General features: G+C 44.6%; 1 protein-coding gene across 3 annotated transcripts in view; it reads right to left on the bottom strand.

Moving 5' to 3' along the window:
• NIN (ninein) overlaps positions 1-26177 on the bottom strand; it is a gene marked incomplete at its 3' end in the record, with an annotated part of 222156 nt that overhangs the window by 118317 nt on the left and 77662 nt on the right. For all 3 annotated transcript variants that reach the window (XM_082242636.1, XM_082242637.1, XM_082242638.1), the window contains exon 4: positions 19007-19176. In XM_082242636.1, the coding sequence (XP_082098762.1) occupies positions 19007-19176 (170 nt within the window). The remainder of the gene's footprint in view (positions 1-19006; positions 19177-26177) is intronic.

Raw genomic sequence — 26177 nt, forward strand, 5'->3', positions numbered from 1 at the left:
TTACATGCGTCACATTTGGGTTGTTTTTTTTTTTTTTGTTGCCTTGCGATTATGCAAGTTTGTGCACATTTGCCACAAGGGCCCATTCACACCAGAAACTGTGTATTTTGCATGAGCAGCGACATAAATTTAAGAGACATTTTTATATGCATTCACTATTCTCCTAAGCTTGCATTTCCTGGAGGCCAATTCTGTCTTTTTTTCGGCTTTTATGTCTACGGCATGGCACTACATTTACAGGCATTTGCAGAGCAGAAAAAAAAATGCAGCTTAGGGCATCTTCACACTGCTGCACAGCAAGACCGCATGAAAAATACGGATGCTGCTTCCTATGGGGGCACTTGTGCTGGCTCGCTCCCGAGCTGTGCTGTGTGTCCATAGACACACAGAGCGCAGTGAGGCTCCAGCCCCCCCAGCTCTCTCCTACCTGGCTGTGATTCACAATATCCCAATTGAGACGTTTGAGACAGATTAAAAAACAAAGTAAGGCCTCTTTCACACGGTCCGCCTCCGTAGGCGGATCCGTGTTGCTCAGCGGGGATCGATCCGCGATCCCCGCTGAGCCGGCGGATGACAGCTCCATCTCCGCTTGCAGAGCGGAGAGGGAGGGGTCTCAGCCCCCGCTGCCCTCTATGGGGGATCGGATGAGAGTGGACCGCCTGTCCGTTCTCATCCGATCCGATCACCGAACGGATGGAAAAATAGGGTTTCCATCCGTCCAGATTTCACGGACAGGATCGGATACGGATGGCAGCGGGCATCAGCGGAGGTGTCTCCGCTGACATCCGCTGCTCCATAGAGCTGCATAGAGGATCCGATCAGATCTGCCTAAAAAACTGACAGGCGGATCTGATCGGATCGCCCGTGTGAAAGAGCCCTAATTCCTACAGTAGGCCTAATGTGTAAACACACCAGGTGATCATCCTGATTTAACAGTCACTAATAAGTTTGCACATAAGTTACTCAAAGCATTGAAGCCAGAGGCTCAGCAACCCCCCCCCCCCCAGGCAACTAGCCTTTTCGGAAGGAGGTCAGCAATGTCAAAAACCAGGTTTCATTCTTAAAAAGGTTCACTTTCAGGTCCTCCTAGCCAACAGATCTGGGTCATTACAAATACAAATAGAGCTAGGTCCATTTCTGTTATGGGAACTGTAATTATACCAAGGGGAGCTTTTCCCAACACAGTAGTAAAACGACTGCCTTACAGCAGTGTAAAAAGCTTGTCTTGCTTGCAACGCCTTCTTGCTGCAAATAGTAAACATATGCAATATAAGTTATTAAACCCAGAAACTGCATTCACTATATGTGGTCTCCCACAGTACACAGAACATGGAAATGCAATTATTTTATTAAGTATTAACTGCTAAATATCTTTTCTCACCAGCAGTATATAGCAGTCTTGTAAATTCTATCAGTGTCTGGTTAAAGCTTTAGGAGGAGTTTTAATTCTGCTCTGACTGTCCTATGAGGCTGCAGGACCCCTGACCCTCTTTCTGGACAGTGCTGACTGGCCCTGTGCTGATCACATGGGCCCTCCCAAGAAAGAAAAATAAAAAATCTAGCAATACACACAAACTGAGCATGTGCGGCTTTGTCCCCTATGTTCTGTTCTATCAGGAGATGGATTGGGGACAGTGGAAGATCGGAGAAGACAGGATCAAACCGCCTTTTTACACAATGCAGAGGACTAACCCCTCAACAGTGAGTATAACAAGCAAACTTTACTGCATATACACATTAATTTTAATCTTGTGGGTTTAGTAACACTTCACGCTGCAGGATCTTACTATACTGCAGGTGGGGTGGGTGTGTATCCCCTCTTTCTCCTAGATCAGGGGTGTCAAACTCAATTTCATTGTGGGCCGCATCAGCTTTATGGTTGCCCCCAAAGGGCCAGTTATATCCGTAAGATTAGATGTCCAGAGCACCCCACGCACCCTTACATGAGACATCAAGAGCCCCCCCCCCCACCTTCAGCAGTCAAGAGCCCCCCACCCTTCCTTACATCACACTGCACACCCTTTCCTTGTGCTGCTGCCAGGAAGATGCAGGTGGATCTGGGAAGAAGTGCAGGGTCTGGAGGAGAACCAGAGGAGGGCTGGAGTCAGCTTCCAGAGTCTGCTGAATGCAGAGACCGGGGGGGGGGGGCAGAGGCAAGGTGGTGTTGCGGCTGCACAGAGAGGTGCAGGATCTGCAGGAGGAGTTCTGCCCTCCTCTCTGCTGCGGACTGCTGAGAAGGGGGGGCAAAGAAGAGCCTTTCTGCAGCTGCACAGGGTCTGGCAAGGGAGTTCTGTCCTCTCTTCTGCTAACTATAGAGACAAGGTGGGGACAGAGACAAGGGGAGTGCCACAGCTGCAGGAGAGAGGCAAGGGCCACATGAAATGACCTGGGGGGTCGCATTCGGCCCAGGGGCCCTGTGTCCTAGATTGTGGAGTGTGCTGTACAGGTAGCAGGTGTAATTTGTATAACCCCCCCCCCCTCCCTTTTTTTTTTTTTGTTCCGTTTTATTGCTTTATACATCATCACCAACTGTATGTAGTGCTTGCATTTTTGTATTCTTTGGGTTGTGCGGTTTAAACTAAAAAAAATAAAAAATTTAAATATCCAACATTAATGCCACAGTAATCTACTTTATTTTTAAAGTCCTTTAAAATAAAGAAGTATACAAGGACTCTAAACATTCCCTTTAAGAACCCCCTGATGACCAATCGCCCATGACATATAAACTAGCTGGGCTATAAAGGAAATTGTACATTTTTTTAAATAAAGCTGAGAAGCAATTAACGCCGGGAGAGGTTAGGATCGTCTGTCTGGGTACTCAGCGAGTTATTACTTACCCATCTCCCCCATGGGTGTAGCAATACAGGATGGCTCCATAATGAATGTGTGCTGGGTCTAGCTGATTAAATAAGGCTGCCTGGGCTATTAATATTAAACAGCAGGTTACAACCACATTCATTATGTAGTCACTGACTGTACACCCCCGGGGAACACAACAACCATTAACTTGGGAAGTAAATTCATGCGCTTTGCCCTATCATTGGCTTTGCATGCAAGATTCCATAGCTGAAAGTCAGCGATGCCGCCGTTTAGCTCCAGGTAACCATTAATGGGGTGAAGAAAATTAGGTAGCTAGCAAGTTTAATCTAGAAGAAGAAACTAAAAAGGCACGCTGATAGTGAAACATGCAAGGGGAATAGAGTGCACAAATTGATTACAGTGTATGTAGAGCACAGATTATTCCCTACTCTATACAAAAAAAAAAAAAATAGATAAAACTGATACTTTTACTTGGAGATTGGGGTTAAAATTTGCATTTCCTGGTTTCTTCTTTCCCTCTTATTAGCCAATTACATTTTTTGAATATAAGCTTTCCATTTTTCTTTTTTAACATACCTTATTTAAGGTTCATTGAGTTCACCATTGGGTCTCTGCACAATTCAGGCAGATCATGGCTGCTGGGAGGGGAAGCAGGGTGCTGAACATAGCTTCCAGAAAACATCACAGCACCCCATCCATGTACTCCACTAAATGTTCCTCAGCCCTGATCCAAGCAGTGGATTGGCTCTTTTGGAAAAGTTATAATAAATATCAAGACACCGGACACATCAGGACACAGCTTCCTCTTGCCATGAGGAAGACCAGGGAGTGCACATTGCTGTCCAGTGTGCACCATCACTGCTGCATTATTATTGGCAGCCTGAACAAGACCCCAAGTGCAAAGTCCAGGTGTGTCAACAGCCAGACTCACCTAGGTACTGAGCAAAGAATAGACTGATCGCTGTGTGACCGGATGGTGAGCTGCAATATCGCTTGGTCTAGTGAGCTGCTGCTGTGGGTGATTTACTATCAGCTGCTAGATAGACTGAGCCCTTTAGCAACTGACCATACAGTTATCTAGTAGCCTTATTTCTGCCTGCAGGCTTGACTATTTTCATGTGCACCAACAGTACAACTAGGCCCCAACTTCTATCCAAATAAAGAGTTATGACTAAAGACTGCCCCTTTACAGCTGCTATGCAGAGACCTTCACCTATTGCTTACACCAAGGAGGTACCTCTCAGGGGACATTGCACCATATCATAGCCATCCTCCTAGAGGGCATTCTCGACTGGTGATAGTATTACTCACATTGCACTTATGGCTTATATGCACAGTATGCCTGGTTTATTGCGGACTTTGCCTATTCATGAGTTAATCTCAGTCTAGAACTTAGAACTCAATGCTAAGTGACCTTGGCATAGTGATACTGTCTACTGGACTGTGTCTGAACCGATTTTGTGTGTTTATTTATGCTCAAACCACCATTTATTCTAACCCGTACCAATATATTGACTTCATTTACCACTAAACAATCTTATGTCCATTTCCTGTTGCTAATTTACGGCCAATTTAAAAGATGTCTATACTCCTGTTCTTTAAAAAGGGCTTGCAGTAACTTTCATTCAACCAGAGGGGCTGAGGTTCTTGGATTCAAGGCTGAGAACAAAACCCAAACTACCAGGTGGCTCGCTTTCGGGGTAGAACTACAGTTGCATGAGAAATTTCCTAACTATTTTACCTTACATAAATCTACAGGTTAGTATGACTACATCATACTTGTATCTGATGTGCAACTTAAACCATTTCCTCCAAAATACAGATTACCAGATGTAGCACCCTCTTAGGTAGGTGCTAGAAGAAAGTATCCTTTTTGGGTCTTTCTGCTTACCAGAGAGACTGCCAGGAAAATGTATGTTGCCCTCTGCCTCCCAGAGAGCAGGATCTGAGGTCTGCTCATGGTGCTTAGGTGCAGTTCAGCTTGTCTGAAATGTTTCACACTGGTCCAATAGGGAGGCATTTTGTACAGGAGGAGGAAACCTGACAAGTGCAAAGGTGTTTGTTACAGTCCTGGGTATTGGCAGAAGAAACTGCCTCGGTGCATGCTGGGATACTGTATAAATGCCAAGAACACGTGTTCGGCATCTTTCAGCTGGAGGGTAGGAACCCAGAGGGAGGGGGAGGCTGCCACTCTTCTGTAGAAGCTGCCATGCGGCCTCAGGTGGTTGACCTGAGGGCCTGAGAATCAGAGAGAAGCTGAACCCAGAGGTCCTGCAGAACTGACTGAAAGGGAGACACTGGAAAGGATTTGATCTTGCCTACAGTGAGTACTGATCTGTGTCATGGGGTCTGTCCAGAGAAGGCCATCCCTTCAACTAGAAGAGTCAGTGGATGGGTGTCAGTAAAGTGGATGCCAGAGGGTATCCTAAAAATAATGTAGTTGTATCAAGTCTATAGCTAAGGAGAGCAAAAGGACTTATTTCTTCCATACATGTGGCAGTATGGGTAAAGCAGGGTGTCTGCATCCACAAATAACTCGGTGAGGCCAAGTGAGAGTTGTCCTTATCTACTGTGAATAGTTAAAGTTGGAGTATCCCACTATTCCCTTCTCCCATCCAAGTTCCACAATAAATATCAAACCAAATACCCTGGACTGTTTATTGAGTAACGAGCAACTGGGAGTAAGAATGGATGAGTAAAAAATCCCCTAGTGACTGTCTGCAGGCAATCAGAGGGAGACCAAGAAGTCATCACACAGTAAGCCCTACGGGGACAGTGCTACAAAAATGATTTACTGCATTGTCCTGCTAAATAATGCTACACTATTCTGGAAAGTTTTTACAATCCTAAAAGAAAAAAAAAAAATCTTGCCAACATGATCACAAATATATGTCTCACAAAAGATATAAATTCACTCTTTGCGCACCAAATCCTATTGCAAACCCAGATATTCCCATACAAAAGTAGCTGTGACATCACTACTGTGCCGTACATAGCCTGTGCAGAGAGCAGGTTCCACCCACTTCAGGCTGCCTGCAGAAAACTACAAGAGGGGCGGAGACAAGACCAGTCACCCCGCACAAGCAGATAAAGACCGCTCCCTGCTGCTCTATTACAGGAAGCCCCTACACAGGGAAAAACTCTCACAATGGATTACTGCACAGAAGTGGAAGAAATAAACAAAATCACACCAGGATTCAAGAAAGAATACACATGACTGTATTTAGGTTGCTTGTCCTGGAATTTAGCTTCACATTAATCCGACTTGTCAGGCTCCCATTGTGTAGTACAGGAGCTGTTCTAATAGGAGCAACACAAGTCACTCCGACTTAGAAAAAGGATTCTGTACTACTTCGGGGCGACCTGGAGGCGACTTGCATAGACATTCATTTTATGAAGTCCGTGCAAGTCGCGCCAAAAAAGCGCTGCATGCGACTTCACAGGTCGCCCCCTTAGTCGGAGCGACCTAGTGTGAACCGGCACTTAAAAGGGTAACTCCACTTTTGTGAGGGAAAAAAAAATATTGCAAATATAGAAAAAGCAATATAGCGTATACAATCTTATTGAAACTGAATGTTATTAAAAAATGACCTTTCCTTTTCAATCTGCAGCTGTTGTATTTTCTGAAAATGCAATGCAATATGGCCGCCTGGGGCTGTTCTGTATACAGAATGTGTACTGACCACACCCCAGAAACATTTTCTGCTTGTGATTGGCTAAGTCTGCCTAAGTTACAAGTCAGTTTTCTGGCATCCCCTGCAACAAAAGTGTCATTTTTGGTGAGATACTCCCAATAGGAACACGTCTAAAGGGATGCAGGCCCAGCAGATTTCCTCAGAGCCCTGCAGCTGCCACATAATTATGAAACCAACATTTGACCCACTAAGCATAGAGGAACAAACAATGACTTCTTCAGAACAACAAAAAGGTAGGAATCTGCAACAAAGTTGGTTGTAATCCTTGTAATGTACAGAGATCACCCAGGAGGCATAGGCGTGGGCACAGGGTGTGCCTAGTGTGCCTGGGCAAACCCTAATCCCCCTGTTTAGTGTTGATTTCCCCTGCTTACTGGTACCTAGTCTCCCCCTTGCAGTGCTGTAAGCTTCCTTTCTCTCCAGCCGTCTGCTGCAGGGAATGTTTCAGGATGGAGTGCAAGGGAAAGGGGCTGGTAAATATTTCATTTACTGACCTCTTCCTTTTTTCTAAATGAACACAATGAGTGATCTGTACCGGTTGCTCTTGTGTTCATTCTTAACTGAAGCATAGTACACTATACTTACTATGCTTCAGGTTGTGAATGAACAGGAAGCCGCTTAGCACAGAGCACTTCCCGTTAGTTCACTGTCCAGAGCAGCCTGTAGAAAAAGGAAGTGCGGAAACTGTTCTCAGTTCCTCTTTTTTGTCTCAAAAGTGAGACATCAGGGGTCTGTTAAATCCTTTAGGCTGCATTCACATGTCAGCTTATAATCGCGAGCAGTACCGCCACGGTTCCGCCCGCGATTCAGAGATTTATTGCAAATCGCGGGACGCCTAGCGTTGCCCGTTGATTTGCAATAGCCCCCCAAACGCCGAGCGATGTTGCCACGATTTACGCCCGCCGAATCGCGGCAACATCGCGCAAACAAAATCGCGGGACGCAATACGCTCCAAAGAAGCTCTTGTACTTTTTTGGAGCGTATTGCGTCCCGCGATTTTGTTTGCGCGATGTTGCCGCGGTTCGGCGGGCGTAAATTGCGGCAACATCGCTCGGCGTTTGGGGGGCTATTGCAAATCAACGGGCAACGCTAGGCGTCCCGCGATTTTCAATAAATCTCCGAATCGCGGGCGGAACCGCGGCGGTTCTGCCCGCGATTATAAGCTGACATGTGAATGCAGCCTTAATATTTCACCAAAGCCCCTCAATGGGGCTCCTAAAAAAAAAAAAAATTGTAAAACAAATAAAAAAAATACATTTTAAAAATAATTATATATATATATATATATATTAACTAATTTAAATACATTTAATAATTATAATAAAAATAAAAAACAAAAATAAAAACTACTGACACCGTTCACTACTCTGCTGATATACACACGTGTGCTTGTGCTCTGGGGTGCACACCCTAATGCTATAGGCTGCGCACGCCAATGCCCAGAGGGGAAAGTTTTTTTCTCTCAACAAATGTGGAGTTACGCTTCAAATGAATGTACAAAAAAAAAAAAAAAAAAACCACCACCACACATCCTTGCCACAAAAAGTTAGGAGACCCCTTACATTCGTCCTAAATCATGTAATTGACCGGTTGCCCTTTATTTTGTAAAAGTGCTTAGAAAAACTATTGGCCCATTATATGGTAAGAAAAATAATATGATGATTGTTCTGGATATTATATTGATTATTTTATGGATTTTATTATGAATTATTTTATTATAATTATTACATTATGAATATTATACCTTTCTAAACTATTTTTTATTTTTAAAATAATAAAAAATAATACATTTCACTCCAGAAGATTCTGCCTTACAGAGTTAACAACTCCAATCACATCCAATTAAAAATACATTTGTGGGTGCTGAAATCCTCGTATTACCAGATTAAACTCAAAAAGTAGAAATATTACAATCAGATTGCAGCGTGCATGTGTACCTCCAATTATCATAAAACCCCAATAGTATTCCATAAGCACCGGCAGACAAAAGACCGATGATTAACAGCTTAGGATGTAAGCTTTTCTGGAACAATTGGCTGAAATACCCTAAAAAATGAATTTTCTGATGAGCTCTGTAATTAGAATATGTTAATTCGCGGTGACAGGTCCCCTTAAAGTTCGCTCATGTGTTACCAGCACAAAAAGTCTAATTCTCAGATCTGCATGGGTGAGCGGCAGGAGAGGGAGCCAAAAAGAAAAATCTGGCTCCTATCCCCACGCCGACTTCACAAAATCCACTTTATTATTATTGCAGAGCGCGCGGCGCGGTTCAGACCGCACCTTAATGAGGAGCGCCGGCTCCCCTCCTGAAATATTAATGATGGCAGGCAGGAGACGTCTTGGAACGAGGCCAACATTGTTGAGAGCGCGATTCAACGTTTGAGGTGTGTGTCACTTACAAAGAGCCGCTCTCTTCTTCCTCTATTCTTCTCCATACAAAGCAATTTACAACTTCCAGCACTTCAAAAGACGCTTTATGTAAACAAAACAATCGGCATTCGTCTCCCTCCGAGAGATCACACAATATGAGATTTACATGACTTTAGCAGGAAGTTTGGTGTCTGTCCTCTAGTTTCGTGGCCATTTGGTTGCTATAGCGATCTCTGTTCCATCCATCTTCAATCCAGATTTACCCAAGACGCAATTTTACTGAAACTATGGCAATTACTGGTCTAAAGCGGAAATTAAAGTTCTGCTGTCAAAACCTGCGAGCAGGCAGGCTATTTATCGCAGAAGAGACATGCAATGATAAAAACACCTACTGGCCTTGCTCACTGTCTTCTCCAGCATGTAAACCAAGCTGCGCATGCACAGCTTAGCTCGCATTGCTGGCAAGGTCTCTGTGTGCCAGGGTGACTGACTCCAGAGCATGCACAGGAGTGACATCATACTGCATTGTCTAGCCTCTTAGCCCCGGAAGGTTTACCCCCCTTCATGACCAGGCCATTTTTTTTTAACCACTTCCTTACAGGGCACTTTCACCCGCTTCCTGCCCAGGTAAATTTTTAGCTTTTAGCACTGTTGCAGTTTGAATGACAATTGCGCGGTCATACAACACTGTACCAAAACCAAATTGATGTCATTTTCCTCCCACAAATACAGCTTTCTTTTGGTGGTATTTGATCACTGCAAGGTTTTTTCCTTTTTTGCTAAACAAATAAAAAAAAAAAGACCGAAAAGTTTGAAAAAAAAAAAAAAAAAGTTTTTTTGTTTATGTTATACAATTTTGTAAATAAATAAGTTTTTTCCTGCACTAATGAGCACTGATGAGGCTGCACTGACAGGCACTGATGGGGTGGCACTGATGCGGTGGCACTGATGGGGTGGCACTGATATGCAGCATTGGTGGGCACTGATAGGTGGCACTGATGGGCGGCACTGATTGGCACTAATGGGCACTGATAGGCGGCACTGGTGGGTACTGATAGGCGGCACTGGTGGGTACTGATAGGCGGCACTGGTGGGCAATAATGGGCACTGATAGATGGCAACGATGGGCACTGGTGGGCAGCACTGATGTGGAGGGCACTGAGGAGCTCCCTGAGCCCCGATTGCCATCCCTGGTGGCCATAGTGGGCATCCCTGGGGTCATGGGTGGGCATCCCTGGTGGTTATAGTGGCACACCCCCCCCCGAGGGTCTGCACTGGCAATCAATGATCTAATTACCAGTGCAGACACCCCCCCCCCCCCATCAGGGGAGCCGCCAATCGGCGCTCCTTTACTCGTGCCTATCAGGCACGTACTGAGGAAAGCCGATCAATGCCTTTTCCTGTTTACTATGTGACCAGCCGTGACTGGACACGGCTGGTCACATGGTAAAGAGCCTACGTCAGTAGGCTCTTTACCAAGAACGGAGATGGGGTGTGTCAGTGTGACACGCTGCATCACCGATCGCCGCTCTGCGCGCCCCCCGGGGGCGCGCAGAGCGCATTATCTTGCCGACGTCATATGACGTCCAGTTGGGATAATACAACCACATTCCCGCCATCAATCTGCTATAGGGCGGGCGGGAAGTGGTTAACAATATGGCTTTGTGCTACTTTCACTGACAATTGCGCGGTCGTGCGACGCTGTACCCAAAAAAAAACAAAAATTATGTATTTTTTTCCCCCCACAGAGCTTTCTTTTGGTGGTATTTGGTCACCTCTGGTTTTTATTTTTTGCGCAATAAAACAAAAAAAGACCGGAAAAAAAAAAAATTCACAATATTTTTTACAAGGCCATTAAAAGTGTTACTAAACCCACAACAGTAAAATCAGTCTGTATATGCAGTAAAGCATGCTTGTTATACTCACTGTGGAACCCAAGGTGTTAATCCGCTGCACTGTGTAAAAAGGCTGATTAATTCTGTCTTCTCTAATCCTCCCCCTTCTTCCACTGTCCCCTAATAATTTCCTGATAACACCGTCTATGGAGTCAAGCTGCACATGCTCAGTTTGGTGTGCATTGCTAGAGAGGTCAGGGGTCCTACAGCCTTAGAGAACAGTCAAAAGAACCCTTTATGTGAAGTCTCGCCGAAGTCGCGGTGCACGCGACTTCACAGGTCGCCCCCCCCCCAAAGTCGTGTCGCGCTAGTCTGAATGGGCTGTGAAGAAATTACACTTTGCTACAATGTAAAGTAGTGAGTGTACAGCTTGTATAACAGTGTAAATTTGCTGTCCCCTCAAAATAACTCAACACACAGCCATTAATGTCTAAACCCCTGGCAACAAAAGTGAGTACACCCCTAAGTGAAAATGTCCAAAGTGTCAATATTTTGTGTGGCCACCATTATTTTCCAGCACTGCCTTAACCCTATTGGGCATGGAGTTCACCAGAGCTTCACAGGTTGTTACTGGAGTCCTCTTCCACTCCTCCATGATGACATCACAGAGCTGATGGATGTTGGAGACCTTTCGCTCCTCCACCTTCCGTTTGAGGAGGCCCCACAGACGCTCAATAGGGTTTAGGTCTGGAGACATGCTTGGTCAGTCCATCACTTTATCTTGTTATCTAGTTTATCTTGGTCTCATCAGACCACAGGACATGGTTCCAGTAAGCCATGTCCTCCGTCTGCTTGTGTTCAGCAAACTGTTTGCGGGCTTTCTTGTGCATCATCTTTAGAAGAGGCTTCCTTCTGGGATGACAGCCATGCAGACCAATTTGATGCAGTGTGCAGCGTATGGTCTGAGCACTGACAAGCCGACCCCCAACACCCCCCCCTTCAACCTCTGCAGAAACGCTGACAGCACTCATACGTCTATTTCCCAAAGACAACCTCTGGATAGGACTCTAAGCACGTGCACTCAACTTCTTGGGTGAGGACTGTTCTGAGTGGAACCTGTCCTGTTAAACCGCTGTACGGTCTTGGCCACTGTGCTGCAGATCAGTTTCAGGGTCTTGGCAATATTCTTATAGCCTAGCCCATTTTTTATGTAGAGCAACAATTTTTTTTTTTCCAGATCCTCAGAGTTCTTTGCCATGAGGTGTCATGTTCAACTTCCAGTGACCAGTATGAGAGTGAGAGCGATAACCCCAAATTTGACACCTGCTCCCCATTCACACCTGAGACTTTGTAACACTAACGAGTCACATGACACTGGGGAGTGAAAATGGCTAATTGGGCCCAATTTGGACATTTTCACTAACTTTTGTTGCCAGCGGTTTAAAAATGAATGGCTGTGTGTTATTTTGAGGGGACAGCAAATTTACACTATTATACAAGCTGTACACTCACTACTTTACATTGTAGCAAAGCGTCATTTCTTCAGTGTTGTCACATGAAAAGATATAATAAAATATTTACAAAAATGTGAGGGGTGTACTCACTTTGGTCAGATACTGCACATGTGGAGTACTATGTTGAGGTGTATGTGAACTATGTTGGTTCTATAGCTATAGCAAAATCCTAGAGATCTCACGTTCTATGGACCAGTGGCATATATATCAGGAATACTCTTACTGCCCCGACATAGCTTTTGTATAGCAGGTATCTGAGGTTGTCTATTATTCAACCATGCCCCAACATTGTCCGATACTGGTTTCAAGCTATTGTACCCATAAAAATTCTCGAATAAAAATACATTTAAAACCATAATTGAGCCATCATGAGTCTCAAATGCTCTAGGTATGGCCATATTTTTTATTCTTTTATTTATGGCTATAACGTTCTGATATTAATAACCTACCATGAGCTCTAGATCTAATTTTTTACCCTACAACCTATTAAAATGATTTCTGGGGTTCCTGTAGGGTAAAAATGTTAATAAAAAGGCTAATTTACAGCAAGATCCATGACCCCCTATACATGCCCATGTCAAGGTAACTCACACCACCCACCTCTCCACAATTTACAATTCCAAATGCATTCTGCAAAGCTGCTTGATTTTCCAACAGAGGATTTATGCACGTGATTTGAAAACATATAAAAATGTGCTCATCTGACTTTCTCAGAGAAGTTCAAATATTCATGAGGCAGAAGTTAAATGAATGCGCGCCAGGGTCGCCCATCACCGGGAGAGTGATCAGGTAACCCAACATCAATGAGCCACATTAAATAACACATGTCAAAAATGTAATATAGTTTGCGAATATTGGGGTTATTAAAAGCCAAGTGCATCATCAAGATAAACCGTCTATGGCACAAGCCCGCTGGTGATAAAGACGACGCGGTAGCACAGCGCAAACTACGATCCGAGGGACAAGCCGGGGAGGGAGAGGGAACATAATTAAACATATTGCGAGGAGCAGCTGCACCAGCCATGTAGCGGATCAAGGAAGAAATATTCAGCATGATACATGAAGCCCCTACATCTCAAGTCAAGCGTGTCTCACCAGGGGAGGGAGGCAATCTGTATTCACATCCAGGATCTGTGTACCACCTGTGTATTTTCTGCTTTTTTGTGCATTCTTCCACTCTCCAATTCCCTCAACACTTTTTTTTTTTTTCCCCCCCTTTTAATTTATTTTTTAGACACATTTTACCATTTCATGCCCAGCCGGCTTCCTTTTCTTCAGGACCAGAACAATAGCTTGTGGAGATGCGAGTCTCTTACAATTGCCCCTTTGTCTACCAGTCAGCCTATCCGCACTTGATAATATAGTAGGATACATATCGCTTTATGGTAGCAGAAAGTCAGAATGGCTTTCCATCGGTTATAGTTGTATGAAAGAATAAATACCCCCAACACACACACATAGCAAGGGTTAATGGGTAAATATCCTTGCCACCCTACTGTGATGCCCCATGCTACCATAATTGTCCATATACCACAGCTCTGGACTGAGTATCCATTGTGATGCTTGCAATGGTAATCATGATTGATCAGCCTGACCACCTGAGCCAACCATGAGAAGAGTTTCTAGGCAGGGGCAGTCTATTTCCTCCAAAGCAGGTGGTGCTCAGCCATAGTGGCACTGTTGCTGCAGAGGAAGTCAGAAGAAACAAGGTCCCTCTATGGTTTCCTGGGTCACTGGGGAAGCTAGCCTATTTGATGCTGCTGCCTCAGGTGACACAAGCAGCCATCTTGGGTCAGGCAGAGGTTATTTAAGGCCTCTCTGGCTCCCAGGTTTGGCACGCTTTGGTGAGTGGACAGAGTAGGGACAGGTACCATCTGTGGACGACAGCAACAGGGAAAGGCCTCATCTCTTCTGACCGACTTCTGATCTGGCGGCTGGTGCTCGGTAATTCGGGGGGGCGCAGTAGACCCCCCTCCCCCAGTCGGTTGGTCGGGTCAGTCAGGCGTCTGCCTCCTTTCCTCCTCACTTCCTTCCTCCTGTCGGGAGCAAGGAAGTGCTGGATGGCTGAGCCGCCGTCCTCCTCCAGCCGCCGTGTCTTCTGCCTCTTCCTGGCCACTGGCCAGTAAGATCGCTTCTCTATTCAGCCAGTCTGGAAAGGGGTCTCACAACCCTCTTCCTGATTGGCTGGGAGGAGAGTCAGTGTGACAATAGCGAATATTCATTCACTATTGTCACACAACTGGGTGGACTCAGGGCACAGTGCCTATTAGAGCCTCTGGCTCTAATCACGTGCTTCAAAAACAAAACAAAAAAAACCCTACTGGAATCCATGCGTCCTGCATGTAGATTAGGGGGCCGGATGCATGGATAGGGGGGGGCGGCGCCCCTGCACCCTCAATGGACGGGTCGCCCCTGCTTCTGATTAGGACCAGACAACCAGGCCGCATTCGGTCCACTCTGAACAGACGCTGTCATTGCAGCTGGAATCTACTCAGAAGCTACTAAACTGTGTCGGGGGGCTGTCTCACCGAGCTTCTTGTGAACTGTTGTTGCATTCCTTCAATACAAGTTCTTTTCCACCTACTCATGTGAATGGTCTCTGCACCCCACATACTCACTTCTTCTGGGACACCTTACTAGAAACAGCCTCAGATGCACTTCTCATTGTTCAATAAGGTCACTTTGCTGTGCTGACCAGCGAGCACTTGCCATAGCAAGCAATTATAATCATGCACTCTGGGGCACTGTGTATTGCAGTGTACGGTATGATACATCGGCAGCACTGGGCAACACGGCTGCTATGTGGAGGCGTGGATGATATTTGGAGCTAGGCCAATCAATGGCATTGCAGAATTAGCTGCATTACTTACATGACTCCCCGCTCCAGCAGAATTTGGCGCTGTCCCCTTCTCCCTGAAACTCCAGCCCCTAATGTACAAATTACCATGCATTTTTTTTTGCTTCAGAGGGTATTGTTCTAGAAGGGGAAATTTGGGGGGGAGGGTGCCAAGAGTGGGGTTTTAGAGGGATTTGTATTGGGAGGGAAGATGATTTGTACCAGGTGGAGGGACTTGTAATAGGACGGAAAAATTTAGGGGTAGAGAATTTGTACCAAGAGGGGTGAATCTTTTTTTGGAGGGGGGATTGGACCAGGGGGCAAAGATTTGTGCTGCGATGGGGGTTTTCAGCAGGAGGGCCGGATTTGTATTGGGAGGAGGGGGAATTTATGCTTGGGGCTATGCTATTTTCAGAGCGCAGAGTTTAGGAGTGCAAAGGACTGGCCCCCTTTAAAACAAAATACCCCCTCTCCCCTTCCTCCAAATCACCCCCCTTCCCCAGGAGTTCTTCTCTCACCCCCTCTGATAGTGCCCGATAGAAAAGTAAGCTTCAGCTTGCCTCGGTAGGAGTGTGTACAGTGCAGGCTAGGTAGGAAACTTCAGGAGCTGCTGCCACCACACTAGCGTTGCTGTGTGCATCTCCCGCTCCTTCACATCCTCCCGCTTCCTCCTCTGCTCTCAGTGCCCGGGCATAGAGGGTTCACTGCAGGCGCCAGGAGAGGAGCGCTGTCACTTGAGGACATAGAAGCCACATTTCAGGGTTTACAAATGACAGTGTGGCAAGCAAAGGGCAATGCCCATGCACAGGGTCACGCACGACCGCATCTTCAAACTGCTATCTACGGCAGGCTGTATGCAGCGGCGGCAGTCCCAAGAATTTACAGAAGCTCTGTGCACTATACGGCCCTCTTACGCCTGTGCATGGGCCCTAAGGCAGTTTATAAAATGTAACGATTCCCCCTCCCATCCTAAAATATACAGGTAAGTGGACCATTCGCAGATATTTGTTCAATGTGTAAAAATCAGGCCAATCTTTGTTGCCATCATTCAGTTAACGAATTTTGTTTGAAAGTCCTTTAAAGGCCCCTTTCACACTTGTGCGACCTGAAATTTTTTGCCATGACTTTGGCGTGATTTTCCTGTGACTTTGACACGACTTGAAGCCAAGCAAGTGTAATCTTGAGGTCTATGGACCTCAAGTCGCATCACAGTCGGACCAAAGTAGTGCAGGGACTAGTTTGAAGTTGCACAGATATGAACGGTGCTCACTGGAAGTCATGGGCTACGAATGGTTATGCGACTTTGCAGTCCCAAGCCGCAGGAAAAGTCACACAAGTGTGAAAGGGGCCTTTTCCAGGTCTGCTATTTGAATAGAATCCCAGACAGAAGGAAGGAAAACCACATTCACAATAAGAAATCGGTTTAATATTTTCCACCCTGTGCCTTCAAAACTTCTCACCCCGGTGGTTGAAAATGAAGCCAATCAAAACAAATGACGGTTGAGACACCTTCACAGATCCCAGGGAGCCCGTAAATAGCTACTGTCTGTATTAATATCGCACACCAAACCCTCTTGACTTTAAGGATTACTGGGTCTTCAGACTACTATTCAACAAGGAATCCCCCCCCCCCACACCCCATCTGACGCAGTTTCCCATCCTCTCTCCCATTCCCCTCTTCTTTCTTACCCCCATTTTACTTCCTTGAAAATGAATGTGGATTTGACCGCACTAATCATTAGAAAACTGAGTGTTCCTGAAATTTTAATTTTTCAAATGAAAATTCAACTGGTATTTGACCTGCATAAAGCTGGCCATACTTTTTTTTTTCCCCCCCATCTAGCTCCAAAAAAATTCCTCCACCCATCCTGCAGAGATTGATGAATGAATCTCCCACAGCAGGTATTGTGTTTTAAAAAAATGTAAAAAAGGAGCGTGCCAGCGTCCCTGTGTCCATGCCTCTGAAGAAATCCAATAGGATTAAACATGTCAGGCTGGACGTTATGACGCTGGTACGCTTTACGAGCCGCGGCCATTACTTTTAATCTACTCACTGCCTGATGTTTTATTTAGATTTATACACTTGTAAGTAGAACGTTTAAATAAATCTTTGTATTTTCATCAAATGGGGCTTCACTATACTACACGGGCGTTAGCTCGCTCCATAGCGTTACCGATGTCTCCGAGCTGCTTCTCCTCACACTAGGACGCTATCCCACCACTGCCACCAATGTAACGGAACAGGCACCTCCGTTGACAGATGCTCCTAGTACTTCCCGAGGGGCTCCAAGCATCTCCTACCCACCCTGGACCTACGACAAGGCTCCAGGTTCCTGTGGGTGAACCTCTCTTTCCCTAGAGAGTGCAGTAGAACAAGCTCTTACAAGAGCTTAGGGATTATCCAAGGGAGTATGGAGGACATAGCAATCCCTTGTAGCCGATTCTCCCAATGAGAGACAGGACTCTAGATTGAGGGTGAAGTAATTCTAGAACTCCTTTATTGAACAGACTTATATACAGTTTTCACCCACAAGGTTACCGCCTAGGTGGACCTTGTTGAAGACTGGACGTGATATTCACAATCCAATAGGAACAGAGTTTTACACACTCATACAGTGTACACAAAAATATACAATGTGGGACAATCCCCCCTCCCCCTTAGCATCCAATCCACATACCTATAAGTTTCTCAAGGTAGACAGACAGAACAATGGAGGTATTTAACAATGGAACAGACAGGTAAACTTTAACACAATACACATTCCCTTCCAATACACAAACAATAGGGAAGTCTGCGAATGACAGTCTTTGTGTCTCTCACAGCCAAGCATGGAATACACTGTGTAAGGTGGTATTAAATCTTCATATTTCTATATGAAGATTTTGCTGACAAATATTTAAGCAATCCAAACCATTACTTATCTGTCTTTCACTCATAGTGACGGTTAGTACAGTCAAAACTATCTTTGCCTCAGTCTCTTTGATGGTGGCTCTCTCCATGATGAGAGACTAGGCAGCCCCACTATAAACATATTCAAACATTTCGAGTGGAAGAGGACAGCTGATGAGAGGACCTGGGCGGAAGTTCGCCCTTTCCACTGTTGGCTCTCCCCCTCTGATTACATGTTCCATGCATATGTTGGTCTGGTAAGCAGCCCCTTTAAGAGCACTTCTACGGTGTTGCATGCTATTATTTCACATGACTGATGGTGAAGGGATTTCATCTGCATGGACACTGACTAACCATTGAACTTTTCACTCCGCGCTGCATTTTGGACTTTTTATCATTGGGTTTTAAAAGATAGCCCCACCGGCTGTCAAAACAGCCAGACAGTTGCTGCATCCAATTTGTAGCAACCACTGTTTGGCTGACAATTTTCTGCCCTGCTAACAGGTGGGAGGGGACCAACAGGGCCACCCACTGGTGCAATTTTGGGCCAGGTGTATAAGGAACCAGCCAAACTACAGTGAAACGCCAACCTGTAATCCAGTTCAGGTTATCTCTGGATACAGGGACCCAAAATACTCTGTAGCTGCGAGTCATGTGCTCTCGGTCTAACGTTCAGGCACAGACATCCAATTATGGACTCCCTGGTTTCCGGCAACTGGAGAGAATCCAAAGCAGCTCTTATGTAAAGTATTGCACAGCAATTTAACTATAAGGAAAGCTGGGGGGCTAAACCGGGTAAGTGTTAGATATCATTTAATTCCACTTTAAGAATTTTAAATTAAATCTGAAACCTGCCATGGATAACAGCTCCTCTTTATTCCAGTTTCTCAGCTCGAGCCCCAGCGCTGGGAAATGGCTTATTTGAGGTAATGAAAAGAGGCAGCATGCAATTTCGAAAGCTGCAGTCTCAATGAGCAAAATGTCAGGCTTCCCGGTGCCAATGAAGACTCATGTCACCCCCGAGCCATTAAACTCATTTATCTTACCTCTTCACAGTTTCTGGAGCTGACCTGCGAGGACCTCGTCCCTTCGTCTTCGGGCTCTATTACCGTCTCCTCATCAAACTCTTCCAGGGAGTCCTGCAGCTCGGGCATAGACCGTCTGCCGTACCTCTTGCCATCCTTGATGTACTTTGGCTGGGCTTCCGAAGAGCAATCTGCAGTCAGAGATCAAAGCAAAAAAAAAGGACTTAGTGCTCATCTCAGAGACCGCTATAAGAGCCTCTGGCTTTTTAGTGCACATCCATAGGCACCTGCAAGATAATAACTAATTAGGGCTCAGGAAGGTATAGCGGCAGGCATTATGCTGACCCTATGGGGCCAATTTCTTTTCAGTTGAAGCTCACGCCTGCAGCACCACTGACTTATGAGACCTATGTACTTTTTCTGATAAGCAAAAACCTTGGTTATAAAAAAATTAAAAACAAAAAACACCATTGTTGTCGGGGGACGCCGAGGAGTTGAGTGAGCTACAAAAGAAAAAAGATAAAGATATTCCTACTTATACTGAATTGCTTTATGGCCACTTGCAAGTGCAAAACAATTGCAACATAGTGGAGATTTTGTAGCTGAAGCTGTAAAGCTGGACATTTTTTTTTTTTTTTTTGCAATTTCAACCACTTTCAATGCTTTGGGTCATGGTAAACCTTGGTTTTGATTAACTATTAGGAGATGGGTTAAAAGTTTGTTGCAATCAGAACCCATTTAGAAATATCTGGATGCATCAAATAGCCTTTGTTTTTTCTGGTTTTGAGTATTTTTTTTTTTTTTTTTTAAATAACCTGTATTGAAGCCATATTTTATGGGTGTTTATTTCAAATATATTCAGGTAGGTGATCAAACTCATGGGTGGTAGGTTGCTTAGTTTCAAGTAAAGCATTAGAATCCTGGTAGACTTAAAGGGGCTGAAATTGGCAGAAAATTGCCACATCAGCTGTAGGAGATAAAATTCTACACTTGGACACATTTATATTATAGAAGTCAGGCACAGGATGTTCAGGAAGTGGTTTATCATTGCATATGATCAACATTAGGTTTACGCTGGTTATACAGTTGTCATTTTTTGCTGAACTAAAGGACCACTGTGATGGGAGTCACTTTGGTTGGGGGGGGGGGGGGCAGTGGAACCCAGCTTACCTTAGAGAGATTGAGAAATCTCTCTCTCAGCTCCCCAGGCCCCTCTTATGTGTAAGTCACCCTGTTTCTGTTCGGAACACAGGGTGATCAAGGAAATGATGGACAGGTACTTAAAAGGACACTGAGAATATGGTTTGGATTACTTCAAATGGGACAGTAATATTTATCAACCATATATCTCTCAAGAAACATATGAAGACTGCTTCACACAGTCAGACTCCTAGCAGATGCTAATATCAGTTCAACCACCTGCCTTACACACAATGTTGAATATGCTGATTTACTCACCTGTTATCTACTGTGGGTTCTGGGTTTACACTTATAATTTGTATTGTATTTCAGGAGCTCAAGGACAGCAGTCTGCTAGTTAATTGAATCATTGTCATCTGTTACTGGTGGAAAAGTAGAATACTGTTTGTGTTGGTGGTTTCATAGATAATTAGTTCAGGTTAATTATATTTCTGTATACAATTTCATCTGCATATGAAAATGTAATCAGGCACCTGACCTGGTAGGGTAATCTCTGTAGATATTTGGTGTGAGTTGTTCAATAAAGGTTCCAGTTCTATACAAGCCAAGTTCTGTCTATTTTTTTTATGTAGGGCGGCTGCAATATCTGATATCTATGTTCAAGACTGGAGGAAGCCATATACTGACGGAAGCCCAAACACACAGTGTGGGTCCCGGTTCCGTTACAACCACTTATGTACAGGAATACCCCACTTAAGTACACGATGGGACCAGAGCCATGTATGTGAAATGAAAAAGTACTTCAAGTGACGCAATATCTTTTTTTCACGTCTCAATGCATGTAAAATACACTAGCGCTATAGGTAATCTTGGTCAGCTTGACATGGCACTGTTCCTGAACCATAAGTGACAGGGACCCCAAACTTGGGGAGCATGTTAAGGGGACCAGGACATAGTAGATTGCCTAGACAAGCTGGCTGGCCACAAAATAGGATATGTTGTAGTCCTGGGTCCCCCCCCCCTCTCTGTGCTCCCTAAGTTTGGTGTCCCTGTCACTTATGGTTCTGGAGCAGAGCCATGTCAAGCTGACCAAGATTTTCCATAGACACTAATGTTACACAGGGAGCAGTAGTTTACCAAGCTGACCAAGATTTCCCATAGACGCCAATGTTAAAATTCGGCAGCAGTGCCATGGTCAAGCTGACCAAGCTGTGTACGTAAAGTGAGTGTATGTAAAACAGGGTATGCCTATATAATTTTACAATTTTATTAATAAACTAAAAAATCTAAAACTGAAAAAAAAAGACACTTGCATTATTTCATTTTCTGCTGGGGTTTGACAAGCAATTTAACGTAGAAGTTTAGTCTAGAACTAAAACTTCTCAATCAACTTGCAGCCACAATCTAAAACAAATCTATCTAGCCCTGTAAAGAAGAAATTGTTACACATCTTTTCTGAAGCAGCTCTGGTCCGGTCCTAGGCTGAGCTGTCAGCGGCACCTTTTCTGTGTAGGCGTGTGCAGGAGAGGCAGCCAACAACAGAAGCCCCATAGTAACTCTATGGGTGATGTCACTTTCCATTCATGTCACAGCCGTTGTCGGCTGTCTCCTGCACACAGCATCGGCTGCTGGAGATCGAATCGTAGCCACTTCAGAAAAAGGTATGTATAGTGATTTTTTTGGGGTTAGATAGGTTAGTCTTAGACTGTATGAAAGAAAAGATTGTAGCAGCAAGTAGATTTAGAGATTTTAGTTTAAGGCTGAACTTCCACTTTAAAGCGATAGCAAACTGCTTGGGATTTTTTTTTAACATGCAAGGCAAATTTACCACAAAGACAAAGCCCTTCCAGCAGCAAGCTGTCACCACTTGACACAGGGCTTCCATCTTCACCCGGTCTTTCTTCCAGGTTTGCAGACTCCAGCTGTGTGGCCTGGAGCCGTAATGACGTCACTACCGAGCATGCGCCTCTGTTTACAGCACAGGACCCGAGGCATTCCTTCAGAGCGCATGCGCCGGTGAGGTCACCAGCTGCATGTACAGTAAATATCTCCTAAACAGTGCACGTTTAGGAGATATTTACAGTACCTATAGGTAAGCCTTATTATAGACTTACCTATTGGTAAAATTCATGTACGAGTTTACTCCCACTTGAAGATGGCCAAACATGGATAGAAATTCAGCAAGTTCAACAGGGACTGGCCGAGATTTGATCCATGTATAATGAGCAGGGCGATAGAACTAAGCCAATCCATCGCTCGACATGGGTAACACCAGTCTGTTGGATTTCTTACTAACAATTACTGCCGGCAGCTATAGCTGCTAGCAGTAATCGTGTTCTGCTGGCAGGGAAGGCTCTGCAGAAGGCTCTGCAGGAGGCTCCCCCCCCCCCCCCATCAACACTGGGGGAATCGAGCGACCCCTTGTGGAAGGAAAGAAAACCAAATTGAAAGATTGAGTGGATATTGAGATTTACTAATGTTGTCCTGCAAAATTATTTTATTTTCTATGTAAACTACAGGTAAAATACATTAACAAAAAGGAATAATAAAACACAAAACAAAAAAAAAAAAAAACAAAAAACACACACACAGATCAAATCTCAACTGTCACATTGACAGCTGGGATTTGAAAGCATTAGTGGATGGGGAAGAGGACCAGGACGTACGCCCTAGTGGAACCCTAGGATTCCTCAAGCCATTGCTAATGTTGCCTTGAGCTGTGGTCAATTGTCCTCCCATTAGATGGGGCTGCATAGTTCCAGAATTACCATCACTTAAGCCAGCAGACCAATAAACTTTTAGCTGCCTGTAAGAGTTGCAGTCTTCTAATGATCAACAATATAAGGGCTATTTTTCCCCATCGACCCATGATGAAGCAGCTTTAGTAACGGTTCTGAGACCTGAAAATTATTTTAGGGGTTCTCCTGTGGTGAGAAAGTTGAGAAGGCTGCCCTAGGTACTCAATTGAACCTTTTTTTTCCCCCCCGTTTTTGGGAATACATGCCAAGCCCACAACTAGTTTATCTCTTGCTGCTGGGAGATTTCACTGCTTGCAGGCAGTTACTCCAATAGGCTAGTGCTACACAGGAGATTCTTGGTAACTCAGTTCTGCTACCTGAATCATTGGTAGTAGTAAATGGTCGGTAAGTAGAAGAAATGGCTCCCTATGGAGCAGGCCACACATGTATGTAGTTGCATCTTGGAACAATCAGTTGCACATGAATAATGCACTGTGTGCTCATGCGAGATGGATTGCGGATACATTTTACTTCTAGTTTACTCCTTGTGTTCATTGTAATCCATAAAAACAAAAAGTATGTGGAGATGAGACCATGGGTTTAGGAATTCAGAGCTACTTCATCGTGTCCAAGAAGAAGGTAAGGGCACACTATTTATGACATCAGTTATGTTTTATGTATTTGGGGTGTTTAAAAGCAATAAAACATGGGGAAATGTGCTTGTATTTCAGAGCCATTATTTTTTGTCTTGAGATGTGCTTTAAAAAAAGCCTTTAAAGACATGTTTCTGCATAGAAAGCTTCAGGGCAAAGCAATAGGTTCACTATAAAGCCCCCTACACTAAAGTTTCCTTCACTCGCTTGCTGCTCTGCTAGAGCAAAACAGCAGTGACTGATACTTTTCTTTTAGGACAAAAACAGATATAGATACAGTGCCTTGTGAAAGTATTCGGCCCCCTTGAACTTTGACCTTTTGCCACATTTCAGGATTCAAAGAAAAATATAAAACTAATTTTTTGTGAAGAAACAACAAGTGGGACACAATCATGAAGTGGAACCAAATTTTTTGGATATTTCAAACTTTAACAAATAAAAAACTGAAAAATTGGTTGGGCGTGCAAAATTATTCAACCCCTTTACTTTCAGTGCAGCAAAATCGCTCCAGAAGTTCAGTGAGGATCTCTGAATGATCCAATGTTGACCCAAATGACTAATGATGATAAATAGAATCCACCTGTGTGTAATCAAGTCTCCGTATAAATGCACCTGCACTGTGATAGTCTCAGAGGTCTGTTTAAAGCACAGAGAGCATCATGAAGAACAAGGAACACACCAGGCAGGTCCGAGATACTGTTGTGGAGAAGTTTAAAGCCGGATTTGGATACAAAAAGATTTCCCAAGCTTTAAAACATCCCAAGGAGCACTGTGCAAGCGATAATATTGAAATGGAAGGAGTATCAGACCACTGCAAATCTACGAAGACCTGGCCGTTCCTCTAAACTTTCAGCTCATACAAGGAGAAGACTGATCAGAGATGCAGCCAAGAGGCCCATGATCACTCTGGATGAACTGCAGTGATCTACAGCTGAGGTGGGAGACTCTGTCCATAGGACAACACTCAGTCGTATACTGCACAAATCTGGCCTTTATGGAAGAGTGGCAAGAAGAAAGCCATTTCTTAAAGATAGCCATAAAAAGTGTCGTTTAAAGTTTGCCACAAGCCACACCAAACATGTGGAAGAAGGTGCTCTGGTCAGATGAAACCAAAATCGAACTTTTTGGCAACAATGCAAAACGTTATGTTTGGCGTAAAAGCAACACATCTCATCACCCTGAACACACCACCCCCACTGTCAAACATGATGGTGGCAGCATCATGGTTTGGGCCTGCTTTTCTTCAGCAGGGACAGGGAAGATGGTTAAAATTGATGGGAAGATGGATGGAGCCAAATACAGGACCATTCTGGAAGAAAACCTGATGGAGTCTGCAAAAGACCTGAGACTGGGACGGAGATTTGTCTTCCAACAAGACAATGATCCAAAACATAAAGCAAAATCTACAATGGAATGGTTCACAAATAAAACATATCCAGGTGTTAGAATGGCCAAGTCAAAAGTCCAGACCTGAATCCAATCGAGAATCTGTGGAAAGAACTGAAAACTGCTGTTCACAAACGCTCTCCATCCAACCTCACTGAACTAGAGCCGTTTTTCAAGGAGGAATGGGCAAAAATTTCAGTCTCTCGATGTGCAAAACCTGATACAGACATACCCCAAGCGACTTACAGCTGTAATCGCAGCAAAAGGTGGCGCTACAAAGTATTAACTTAAGGGGGCTGAATAATTTTGCACGCCCAATTTTTCCGTTTATTTGTTAAAAAAGTTTGAAATATCCAATAAATTTCGTTCCACTTCATGATTGTGTCCCACTTGTTGATTCTTCACAAAAAATTACATTACAGTTTTATATCTTTGTTTGAAGCCTGATATGTGGCAAAAGGTTGAAAAGTTCAAGGGGGCCGAATACTTTCGCAAGGCACTGTAGATAGATAGACACACACCAATCAGCCATAACTTTACAGCCACCTACTATTGAGTAAAGCCCCGTACACACGTACTGATCATCGGCCGTCTTTTGTCCAGGGCTGTCGTGTCTGTTGAAAAATGCAAAAGACTGCACACGAATTTTGTCGGCCAACAACAGCCGACTGCAGAAGTGATGTCATGTGATGGTTAACTTTCCCTGTGTTTTTTCTTTTCTGAGCATGCCCAGTCTTGCTAATCTGCTGTCTGTCGGCCGAAATCTGTACTGACTGGCGAACAATCGGCCGTTCTGGTGTTGGCCAACAAAAATTTTAATGCCTGCATGACAGATTCTCTTCGGGCCGAAAATGCATTGTCGGCTGTCGGAAGCATCATACTAACAAGCCTACAATCGGCCGATCGGTCGTCGGCCGAATGTTTACGGCCGACAATCGGTACGTGTGTACGGGGCTTAAGTCCCCTTATTGTCAGCAAAACAGCCCTGACCTGTCAAGGCATGGACTCCACTAGACCTCGGTTGACGGTATGCTGTGGTATCTGATACCAAGCTGTCAGTAGCAGATCCTTAAAGTCCTACAAGTTGTGAGGTGGGGCCTCCATGGATCAGACTTGTTTTTCCAGCACATCCCACAGATGCTCGATTGCATTGAGATCTGGAGAATTTGGATGCAAGGTAAACACCTAAAACTCATCATTGTGTTCCTCAAACCATTCATGAACCATTTTGCAGTGAAGCAGGGCGCATTATCCTGCTGAAAGAGGCCACTGCCA

The sequence above is a fragment of the Pelophylax lessonae genome (assembly GCF_965119305.1).
Source record: "Pelophylax lessonae genome assembly, chromosome: 13".
Lineage (NCBI taxonomy): Eukaryota > Metazoa > Chordata > Amphibia > Anura > Ranidae > Pelophylax > Pelophylax lessonae.